The sequence below is a fragment of the Patagioenas fasciata genome, chromosome 2, assembly GCF_037038585.1.
Source record: "Patagioenas fasciata isolate bPatFas1 chromosome 2, bPatFas1.hap1, whole genome shotgun sequence".
Lineage (NCBI taxonomy): Eukaryota > Metazoa > Chordata > Aves > Columbiformes > Columbidae > Patagioenas > Patagioenas fasciata.
The window spans coordinates 5748489-5760853 of record NC_092521.1 but is presented as its reverse complement, the minus strand read 5'-3'; the positions used below and the strand labels follow the sequence as shown (position 1 = coordinate 5760853).

Here is a 12365-nt window from a genome sequence, read left to right as displayed (position 1 = left end):
GTGTGCGGTCCCTGGTCCTCCAGCCACCAGCACCTCTAAGCTGTTGAGTTATCAAAGTGTCTGCCCAGCCAATAGCGACAGGTCCATCGCAACTGATCTAGAGGACACGGGGAACTGAAACAGCATTCAGCATAAATTTTGGCAGAGGTTCTTCATCAGGGAGGATGATGTAAGGATAGAATAAGAATAAAGCATCTTCTGGAAGTGAAAGACTGTTTTCATGAGAGCAAAACTTACAAACCTCCAAGGTTTGCACAGCGCAGGTTAAAGTGTCGTATTATTTTGAAGTGTCAAATAACAGCCAGTACTGCAGCAGGTGCAGAATCTTGTCACAAATGAGTTCAGAATCACATCAGTAAAATTTACACAACCAGGGATATTTCTGAAAATTCAACTCAGGACATTTCACAGAATCCCAGAACGTCAGGGGTTGGAAGGGACCTGGAAAGCTCATCCAGTGCAATCCCCCCATGGAGCAGGAACACCCAGCTGAGGTTCCACAGGAAGGTGTCCAGGCGGGTTTGAATGTCTGCAGAGAAGGAGACTCCACAACCTCCCTGGGCAGCCTGGGCCAGGCTCTGACACCCTCACCACAAAGAAGTTTCTTCTCATATTTTAGTGGAACCTCCTGCGTTCCAGTTTGAACCCATTACCCCTTGTCCTACCATTGGTTGTCACCCAGAAGAGCCTGGCTCCATCCTCCTGACACTCACCCTTTCTATATCTGTAAACATGAATGAGGTCACCCCTCAGTCTCCTCTTCTCCAGCTCCAGAGCCCCAGCTCCCTCAGCCTTTCCTCACACGGGAGATGCTCCACTCCCTTCAGCATCTTTGTTGCCCTACGCTGGACTCTCTCCAGCAGTTCCCTGTCCTTCTGGAGCTGAGGGGCAAGGAACAAAAACTTTGAAAGGAATAAAAACCTTTTTTTGTAGATGGAGTGATATTTTTATCATCCCGTTGACCAAGTCCAATGACTATCTAAAATACACCATAAAAACAACGGCTGACCACATAATGATCTCAGCCGCCCCGTGGTGCAACGCCTATATGGATATTTGTAAAGCCGGCAAACTGAAAATCAAAATCCACGCACTGAAATCCCTCCTCATAGGGACTGATGAGCTCTGCCAATGAGGTTTTCTTCTGAAGATAAAATACCCAGAGACAGGAAGGGAATCCCTCAAGTCCTTCATGACACGCAAGATTGAACAGAAGTGTCATAACGAGTTAATTCTTTCACTAAAGATTCCGTGTCTTTCAGCAGAATCAATGGCTGTGGCCAGGGTGATGTGCATCCACCCTGGGGGGTGCATTTGTATCATTTTTAGTTTGCTAGGGTTAAAACAAATTTCTTCATGGCATCAGTAGCAAGATAAATAAGGCAAAATTGTTCAAAATCTTAGACTCGGTAAGCAAAGAAGCCCTGAGACCCAGATCAGCAAAACTCACCAGAAAACTGGAAAGAACTAAAGCACAACAGTCACAGGACAAGAGGATCTTAATGGCAGAGTTACACTGAGAAGCACATTGCAAACTACCTGAATTTTAAATCCAGGCATAGGATTTAAGATGTATTATCATTGCAAGCTTTAAAAACATTTATTTATTTAAAAACATTTATTCCATTTAAGAAAATAACATATTCAGGTCAAACTCGGCAACTTTCTGCACAGCACAGATAAGTAATAAAATCTTGAGAATCTTGAACTCCAATGCTAACGTATTATTTCAGTTTCCTAGCTCAATCTTTGATTGCTTAAGGAAACCTGGACGTTTCAGTCATGATCTTCAGAGAAGCACAGTATTTACAACTCTCTTAAAACAAAGGAAACTATTCACAGACTTAAAATATAAGTCCCATAATCCTATGTATTCAAGTCATCCTGCTACTGCCCTTTACTACAATCCAACGTTGAAGGCGTTTTGTTGGTTTATTTTTTCCTAATCTGATATTTTTTCTGAAACTAGAAATTTAAAGTAATTTCTTATGCTAAATGGACTCTCGCACAACATCTCACGATATCAACCTCAGAAGAATTACCAAAAAATTGCCAAGCAGAAATACATTTCTGGCACTGGCATCATCCACACTCCAGCCAGTCCAGAACATCACGACCCGTGTTTGAGCGACGTGCCGTCAGTAAAAGGCTTCAAACACAACACCAAGTTCTATTTTGCATGTTGTCACGAGAGGAGAAAACAATTCAGCTGCTTTTCAAACACATCGGAGAATATTTAGTCTGATTTTTCAAAGCCATTAAACATCGGAGGTGTTATGAAACTGGAAGCTTTACTCAGATGTATAATGTCTCAAGACAAGAACCACAAAAGTTGCTTCTCTTTAAGATTTCACACATTTTTAGGATTAGGAATGAGCAAATTTAATATCTAGACATGCACAGTAAGAGAGCTTAAAACGTCGTCTTCAGCCAAACTTCCCATGCACAAATCAACGGAGCTTCATTAAAAATCCAAGGACCCTTTGACAACAAAATCTACAGACAAGAAGATAATTTATTAGAGTTCATCAGTTCTTTGCAGTTCCTCCCCTTCCTCCACTACCGATTTGAGCCACTAAACAGAGGAATTCACTGGCGGGTAAAGACCTATGCAATTTTATTCCCATTCCCTTTATCGTAAATGAGGGAATAACTGAAAAAAAAACAAAGCACTTTTTACCTAATGTATTAATAACATTTTTTCAAACCTTGCATTACCAGTTCGATCTTATTAATCTGGGTGATAAACCTGTTCAAAACATCTTTCCTTTGAAATGTAATACCAACAGAACAGTTGTCACTTTTTGCTCTTCCAGGTGATTTTGTAAATGCTACGTGGCCCTCGCACACACCAGTGCCATGAGCATCAGCCACAGGCACATTCATCCCATTGTCATCCACCAACAAATTTACTAAATCCCACTGAAATTTATTGCCGAGCTAAAATTTGGAAAGAAACCCCAGAAACTGACAGAAGGTTAAGCCTACTGTCCTAGTTAAACCCTATTTAATGCGATTCCATCACGTTCAGCTTCTACAAGTTCATCATCTCCAATACAGAGACAAGGGTCGAACTCCCTTAGCCGGATTCTGTATCCGCACCATGAAAGTTTCATTAGGAAACCTATTTCATCAGAAAGCTCACGGTCCATTGAGTCTGAACTACTGTACATGCATCTGAATTTACTCTTCCACCTCAAGTCCTCTCAATCTCTTCATTAACAGAGCATTAGAGCATTAGGCTTGAGGCAGTCAATCTACAAGTGGAAAATATTAACGCAAGTTTTATTTTAGACCCTACAGAGATCAGGATATTAATATTTAAAACCAATAACACAATATACATGACAGATTACGAACAACAAGCTACTTCATGCGTACGCAGAATTCCTTCACTTCTGTGCTCCCTGTTACTCCTCCAATTCAGTATTTCAGGGAAGAAAAAGGACAAATATCTCTCTCTTTCGATAATCATACCTTGATCAGAAAGAAAATCCAGCATGGTCTGGAGAAGGAAAGACAGATGCCTGACGCAGAGAGCAGGGTTGCCCATTCGTCTGGAGGCGTAAACCAGTTCATGGAGCAAACGCATCTGCACCGCAGCCCATCCCCGATGAGTTCCTACGAAAAAAGAAGGCGTTTCATGCTTTTAAAAGCTAAAAGTCATCACTAAACAACTCTTTCTTTTAGTTTTCTTTATATGCAAAGTAGTAATTTAATGACGCATCATCCAATGGAACCAATAATTACAAAATCCCAATCTTGTACTCGAAAAATAGGAGCTTTGACTCTGCTTGAATATTTAGATGTGAAAGCAATTTTTGTTCTATATGCTTACCAACTAATTTATCGTTAGAATCCAGAAAATGAATTTAAACCTTCTCACGAAGTGAAACCAAAATGATACACAAACCCTTGAAAGTTTTATGATTTTAAATTCTCTGAGCAAGAACTTCACATGAGATTTCATACAGGAACTTCATTTTTATCCAAATCGAGTCATTCTTAACACTCTTTAAAGATCCAACAAAATGTTTTCTCTAAAAGCTTTCCTGGCCACTAACAGTAAATAAAAAGGAGTAAAACTATGGGACATGAGGGACATTTCCTGATTTTCAGTCTTTAAAAACTAAGTTTGGGATTATAAATTTGCTAAGTGTCTATGGTAACAATAAAAAGATCATCATAACATAATTTCTTTTTCAAAAATGTAATTTGCACTACTCTTCATGAAATGCAACTTGCTTTTAGGAGTAAGCAAGAGCAATAGTTCTTAAATAACAGATATTCCAAGATGTGCAATACTTCATAAACTTCTACAGCTTTCCTTCTATTACCCTTGAGCATTAGGCAAAATTGTCTGGAAATATTTACTATGAACAAACCTTGAGAGTTTCTCTTTTGCACACACACGAGTCTCATTATTTTTCAGGTATCAAACGCTGCTCTTATCCCACACTTCTTACTGTTCACAGCGATCCTTCCATACATCTCCAAAATTGCCATTTTAGGGGTAAAATCTGACAAAGCACTTCAGTGCAACGTAAAGGTCACTTAAAAATGGAAGATAAAAACCAATCATGTCGTTTTTGTAATCATCAGTTCTGGCAGAATTTCTGCGACCTCTTCTCCCAGCAAAGACCCATCCCAGTCTTTTCCTTTTCGATCATAGGCCAGAACATAATTTTCCTTCTTAAGGTGAGTTTTTCTATAATTTCCCTTCACTGAACTGACCAGATGACTCCACTATTTCAATGGCTAAATGACCCAGCACATACAGAAATAACTGAATTTACAATTGAATTTACAAGACATCATCAAACTGGAATCCCAACAATAGTCAAGAGATGCTCACAAAAGAATATTCTGCCTGCTGCTCACAGAATCCCAGAGTGTCAGGGGTTGGAAGGGACCTGGAAAGCTCATCCAGTGCAATCCCCCCATGGAGCAGGAACACCCAGCTGAGGTTCCACAGGAAGGTGTCCAGGCGGGTTTGAATGTCTGCAGAGAAGGAGACTCCACAACCTCCCTGGGCAGCCTGGGCCAGGCTCTGACACCCTCACCAGGAAGAAGTTGCTTCTCAGATTTAAGCAGAACCTCCTGTGTTCCAGTTTGAACCCATTGCCCCTTGTCCTATCATTGGTTGTCACCGAGAAGAGCCTGGCTCCATCCTCCTGACACTCACCCTTTACATATTTATAACCATGAATGAGGTCACCCCTCAGTCTCCTCTTCTCCAGCTCCAGAGCCCCAGCTCCCTCAGCCTTTCCTCACACGGGAGATGCTCCACTCCCTTCAGCATCTTTGTTGCCCTGCGCTGGACTCTCTCCAGCAGTTCCCTGTCCTTCTGGAACTGAGGGGCCACAACTGGACACAATATTCCAGGTGTGGTCTCCCCAGGGCAGAGTAGAGGGGCAGGAGAACCTCTCTGACCTACTGACCACCCCCTTCTAATCCACCCCAGGTACCATTGGCCTTCCTGGCCACAAGGGCCCAGTGCTGGCTCATGGTCACCCCGCTGTCCCCAGGACCCCCAGGTCCCTTTCCCCTACCCTGCTCTCTAATAGCTCATTCCCCAACTTACACTGGAACCTGGGGTTGTTCCTGCCCAGATTCAAGACTCTACACTTGCCCTTGTTCTATTTCATTACATTTTCCCCGCCCAACTCTCCAGCCTGTCCAGGTCTCTGATGGCAGCACAGCCCCTGCCGTGTCAGCCACTCCTCTCAGCTTGGTGTCATCAGCAAACCTGCTGACAGTCACTCTATTCCCTCATCCAAATCACTGATGAATATATTGAATAATCCCGGCCCCAGCACTGACCCCTGAGGCACTGCACTGGATCCAGGCCTCAGCTGGACTCTGCCTCATTGACCACGACTCCCTGGCTTCTTCCCTTCAGCCAGTTCACAGTTCATTCATATTCAAACCAGTTCAGAGTTTTCATACTGGTGAACTCCACCTCCTTTCCACCAACACTTCCTGCTCCAACATTTAGTGAATGGTCCCCAAAATTTCAACTAGACAAAAGAATACATGTTTTTGGGCAAAGTGGAAAGGTTTACTCAAAAGGAGTTCCCAAGCACCACAGCTTCTTAAAATCCTCTTCCTTCAGAGAAAAAATGCAGCACGGTATCTTAAAATCAAGATAACTTTTTACAGTATTTCTTTATATACCGCTTTGGATAATATCGATAAAATTGTTGAAACGTAGCTTACCTACATTACAGAAGGTTAACACCGTATTTAACAGCTACAATAACTGGCATGTGTTCTTATGGGCTATTTTTCCTTTGTTTTTTTAATAGATGCAATAAAATGGTAATTCAAAGGATATATAGCATATAAAAACTGTTCAAATGCCTTAAGCAAATATTAGACTTGCAGATAACATCACTCTGATCTGATTTGTGGAAAAATGTGATATATTCGACCCTACAGATACAGATATAATTATGTTTTATATATATGTGTGTGTGTGCCCATATAGAAAAATATAATTGAAGAATGATCTTTTATATAAGAATAACAAATACTAAAAGAAATACAATTTCTGATACACAAATTGAAGGCGTTTGAATTGTAAAAAATACTCAAAGTATGATCCTTTTTGTACTGAGAAGTGTTCATAAAAATACAAGGACGCTTTTCAGAGTAGAAGTGAAGGTCTCACAAATAAAACACAATTATTTGCTGTAAGCGGAGGAATACGGCAACTCCTTCAGCAGCAGACAACAGGAATTTGGAATTCTTGAAAGCAACGCTACAAAATACATCCATAATTTCCCAGAGTCACCTACCTTTGCTGAAATCTTTGGGATCCAGTGATAAACTGTAGCCAGGGAGAGTTTCCAAAAGCAATTTGTAGCAGGCCCTCCAGCCGGGTTCGGGGATGCTGGGCGCAGCGCATTGCATGGCCGCGATCCGCTTGAAAAAAGCGGATTTGCGGTGAAAACCGATCCGTTCGTAGAGCTCCGAGAGAATGCTGTAGCGCTGGATTTTCTCTTCTTCTGAAAGCTGGGATTTAAAGGGGAAAAAAAAGGGTTGGCTTTAATCAAAAAGTGGCTATATGAGTTAGTCACGATGTCTTCTAATGGCAGGAAAACTTCACTTGCTTCAAATTAAACAGCTCATAAATCAGCAAAGAGAGTTCTTCAGCAACTCTGTCAGTAGTACTGACAAGTAAATAGCCACAACAACAGCTCCATGTTTTATGCAAGATATTTGACATGATATTCATATAAAAACCACAAAAAATATACCACTTCTAAAATCTATTGATTTACCAAGTTAAACATTTTCATCCCTTTAAGATTAAATCTTGTCATCAATCTTGAAATCTTGGGCTGTGAAAGCAAAGAAACTACTGTCCCAATTTTATAGGCCTCTGATCTTGTAAACCACAACATTTTTATTCCGTTATACGATACACATGCAGACTTGCCAACTTCAGAGGAAAAATTTAGCGAAAGGTTAAGCCCCATTAGACTTAAAGTTGAAACAAACTTGATAAGGAATAAAGAGCATGTGCTGCTTTAGCTCATTAATATATCATCAAAAATCCCAAGTATCTGTTACTTCCTGTCCTGGTTTGAAGGACAATCTCGCTTTGAAATCAGCTGCCCAGGAAGAAATTGCCGCAGAAATTCTGGAAGCAATATTGAGTTCCAACGCTGCACCAATGCTGACACCTAGTGCACAATATCTGCCATGCACAGCAAAAAAAAAAACATGAAATATTTTTAATTACTCCAAAGCTGCTAGCATGTTTTGCAAAGGCGTTTAAAATTACAAACTGCGCACAGAATCCCAGAATGTCAGGGGTTGGAAGGGACCTGGAAAGCTCATCCAGTGCAATCCCCCCATGGAGCAGGAACACCCAGCTGAGGTTCCACAGGAAGGTGTCCAGGCGGGTTTGAATGTCTGCAGAGAAGGAGACTCCACAACCTCCCTGGGCAGCCTGGGCCAGGCTCTGCCACCCTCACCATCAAGAAGTTGCTTCTCAAATTTAAGTGGAACCTCTTGTGTTCCAGTTTGTACCCATTGCCCCTTGTGTCCTATCATTGGTTGTCACCGAGAAGAGCCTGGCTCCATCCTCCTGACACTCACCCTTTCTATATCTGTAACCATGAATGAGGTCACCCCTCAGTCTCCTCTTCTCCAGCTCCAGAGCCCCAGCTCCCTCAGCCTTTCCTCACACGGGAGATGCTCCACTCCCTTCAGCATCTTTGTTGCCCTGCGCTGGACTCTCTCCAGCAGTTCCCTGTCCTTCTGGAACTGAGGGGCCACAACTGGACACAATATTCCAGGTGTGGTCTCACCAGGGCAGAATAGAGGGGAAGGACGACCTCTCTCGATCTAAAACAGCACTAGAAATAGCACTAAAGGACAGAAACAGCGCTTCTGCAACTCGTTCTTCAAAACTAAAACAATCAACCAGTGGGTTCCATGTGTTTAACTTCAGATACTTAAACTTTGGACATAGAGATATGGAAGACGTCAAATAAGCTGAATTTTCAGAAGGCACCATGACCTTATGTGAGAGTTCAAATCTTAGGACTTCAGCATATGAAGAGACAGACAGACTAGCAAATTATTTTAGAAAGCTTCGGACAATTTTTGAAGCTGAAGCTGCTGTTTCCCTCAGAAATGACAACACAAGATGATACCCAAAGGAAAAATAACTCCCATCCATGTAAGAGACCAATCCCTGTAACAAGAGTTGTGAAAAGGCGATTACACTGACCCAACAACTTTCCTGCATTAATACAGCTGGAAAGAACTCGAAGCACAATAAAGAAATACAGGACAAGTTTAAACCAGTTTATCAGAGTGCCCAAAAGCTGTAATTCTGGAAGAACATGAGGTGTCAGAAAAAAAGCTACTCCACCTTTTTCTTTTTTCCTCCCTTTTTTCCATTTATGTCATTTTTTAAAAGTGGCACAAGAAGAAAATACAGCAGCAGTATCCCCAGGGCTCAGTACTGGAGCCAGTTCTGTTTAATCTCCTTATCAATGATCTGGGTGTGGAGATCGAGTGCACTCTCAGTAATGCAGATGACACCAAGGTGGGTGGGAGTGTTGATCTGCTGGAGGGCAGGAAGGCCATACAGAGGGATCTGGACCAGCTGGATCGATGGGCTGAGGCCAATTGTCTGAGGTTCAACAAGGCCAAGTGCCGGGTCCTGCACTTGGGTCACACCAACCCCAGGCAGCGCTACAGGCTCAGGGAAGAGTGGCTGGAAAGTGCCTGGGGAAAAAGGACCTGGGGGTGTTGGTGACAGTGGCTGAACATGAGCCAGTGTGTGCCCAGGTGGCCAAGAGGCCACCAGTATCCTGGCTTGTGTCAGCAATAGTGTGGCCAGCAGAACTAGGGCAGTGACCGTCCCCCTGTCCTGGGCACTGGGGAGGCCAAACCTCAAATCCTGTGTTCAGTTTTGGGCCCCTGACCATAAGAAGGACATTGAAATACTAAAGAGAGTGCGGAAGAGACGACAAAGCTCGTGAGCGGTCTAGAGCACAAGTGTGATGGGAGCAGCTGAGGGAACTGGGGGTTCAGCTGGAGAACAGGAGCTGAGGGGAGACCTTCTGATCTCTGAACTGCCTGAAAGGAGCTTGGAGCATGGAGGGGGTTGGTCTCTTCTCCCAAGTAACAAGTGATAGGACAAGAGGCAATGGCCTCAAGTTGCACCAGGGGAGGTATAGATTGGATATTAGGAAACATTTCTTCCTGGAAAGGATTGTCGAGCACTGGAACAGGTTGCCCAGGGCAGTGGTGGAGCCACCATCCCTGGAGGGGTTTAAAAGATGCACAGGCGTGGTTCTCAGGGACATGGTTTAGCGACAGAGTCAGGTTATGGTTGCACTCAATGATCCTGAGGGTCTCTTCCAACCAAAATGATTCTATGAAGTTAGAAAAGCTTAAAAAAAAACCCACCACACACTATCAAAACATGTTCCTCAAATTCATAATACTGCCAGTGTTCACATATCTATGTGTGAATTTTTAAGATGAGAAGAGACCTGGTCATGATATTTAAGTACACATAAGTGCTCAGTAATAACGGGAACAACTACCAGAGAGGCATATCTGAGTAGGTTTTTAACACTGTTACCTCACTTGTTGCTTAATGATTGCCCACAAAGTTACCCAAATTTTTCCTGCAGTTGCAGGAAACTGGTTTTTCAGCACCACAAATACAGCAAAATCAGCTTTCCCGACCTCAAAAATTTATAAAAGCCTATAAAGTGGCTGCGAAATAGCCACCACCTGAAGCACAGCATCTTTTCCAACTGGTTAATTTTCATTTAACTGCTATAACAAACCAAGGACGCAATTGCACCTATAAAGGCTGCAGTTCACTTTCTAAGCAACTAAGTTTTTTCCACAGGCTTGGCTTTAAAGAGGGTAGTTTGGGGTTTTTTTGATTATTTCTTACTATATCAAAATTCTGTAATCTCACTTTCTTTGTAATTAGATGTGACAATTTATTCCTCAGAATTGAATGCAAAGATAAGTCGTGCTACCCTGTGGCTCTAATAACCAGAAAACACCAATTACATAGTGTTACCAGACTGGTTGGGAGATCGAATATATGAAAAACACCCAGTTCTCCTATTTGTCAGTCATTCACTTTCTCCTGCGAGGTGTTTTTTCTCCTGTTGAATATCAGTTGTGCTGCTGTTCTATCAACCTGCGAAAGAAAAACACCATCCCACACTCTGTTTCTCTAACCTGCCACAGGGTGACGACTCCTTTGAGTCAGTCCAAATTGTAACTCTCATCTGGAAAGATTATCTTACTCTTATTTCTCATAATAATGCTTTCTAGAAACACTTCTGCTCAAGAAAAGGACACAATAGTAGACGTGCAGTTACAAGCTAGATGAATGTTATCCTTGATTGAAGTTAATAACGGTGCAGAATGGTTCACAGCTCAGCAGTGGGCCTCAAAGCCCAAATAATCGGTATTGTCAAGGTGCTGATTTGGGTTGTTCTTCTTTTTAAAGCAACCATACACTGAACTTCTACAGCGGCATAACGATAATATCAGATATAGCTGACACCGGAAATGAAAAAGTGATCACTAGGTATACAAGGTACAGCAGAAGTCAGTGGAAAAGACCCATCTCAAACTATTTTTAATTTCTTTTAAATCACTGAATACCAATATCACTTGTGAAGCAAATTGATCACGCTCCTTAATATGCAATTTAACATATTTTTCTTTCTAGAACACATCCCCACCTAGTTTGATCTCCCATGTAGTGTAAACGACAGCGTTACCCTCAGTGAGTTTCATGCATGCATATTTATTTCCAGGGTCATTGATGGCATAAATCAAATTCAAAGTTCCTTTAGAGGAAAAACAAAGCAAAGAGAAATGGATCAACCAGTGAGGAACAAAAGCAGCAGGGCCTCCAGAACACCCTCCTCTGGTTCTCTCCAACACAGCAGGTGACCAAACCAACGCTTCTTCACCAGATGATTTTCATCAGGACCCACTCAACTACAGTGGAATGATTACAGCAGTTAAGGTACTCTGCAGCAAAACTGATTATTTTCATAAAAGCTTATCGATTAATTAATTTCTCATTTATGTCGGTTTAGAAAATTGACTCCATTGAAAAGATTCTCTGCAAATGAAAGGAAGTATTTTACCTCCCTCGTCAATTTGTTGTCCCCATCAGGGCTTAATAAGCTCAATGGTGTGGACTTGAACCGCTGATCTTACAAAGATGTAACAAGCAAAAATGGAAAAACAATAAGGAAATGAACAGCTTTTTATGAATTCTTTCAACCACAGCAATCTCTCGGTAACCAGGGACACTTGATCGGTGACAGTGGGTTAGTCTCAGTCTCTGGGGTAGTTCTGAGCATTTTTCTCACTGCTCCAAATACTGATTTTCTCCTCCATGTTCCTTTCTGATTTGGCCAAACAAAGTCTGAAACTACACAAAAAAAACCTCAACAGTACAGAGTCTGGATGGAAACCTGTAGTTTGTGGGGCTCCCCAGGGTTCAGTACTGGATCCAGTCCTGTTCAAGATGTTCATCAGTGACCTGGATGAAAAGACCAAGTGCACCCTCAGCCAGTTTGCTGGTGATACCAAACTGGGAGGAAGGGCTGACACACCGGAGGCTGTGCTGCCATCCAGAGACCTGGACAGGCTGCACCAGGCAGAGAAGAACCTGATGAAGTTCAACAAGGGCAAGTGTAGCGTCCTGCACCTGGGGAGGAACAACCCAGGCACCAGTACAGGTTGGGGTGGACCCGCTGGAAAGCAGCTCTGCAGAGAAGGACCTGGGAGTTCTGGTGGACAACTGGTTGACCATGAGCCAGCAATGTGCCCTTGTGGCCAAGAGG

The 12365-nt window shown here is 42.5% G+C and overlaps 1 protein-coding gene across 5 annotated transcripts in view; it reads right to left on the bottom strand.

Annotated features, from left to right (window-relative positions):
* The window catches only part of TRAPPC9 (trafficking protein particle complex subunit 9), a 551813-nt gene that overhangs the window by 475450 nt on the left and 63998 nt on the right, over positions 1-12365 (bottom strand). For all 5 annotated transcript variants that reach the window (XM_071803771.1, XM_065830982.2, XM_065830984.2 and 2 more), the window contains 2 exons: positions 6801-7017; positions 3478-3621 (listed from right to left, as the gene is read on the bottom strand). In XM_071803771.1, coding sequence (XP_071659872.1) covers positions 3478-3621; positions 6801-7017 — 361 coding nt within the window. The remainder of the gene's footprint in view (positions 1-3477; positions 3622-6800; positions 7018-12365) is intronic.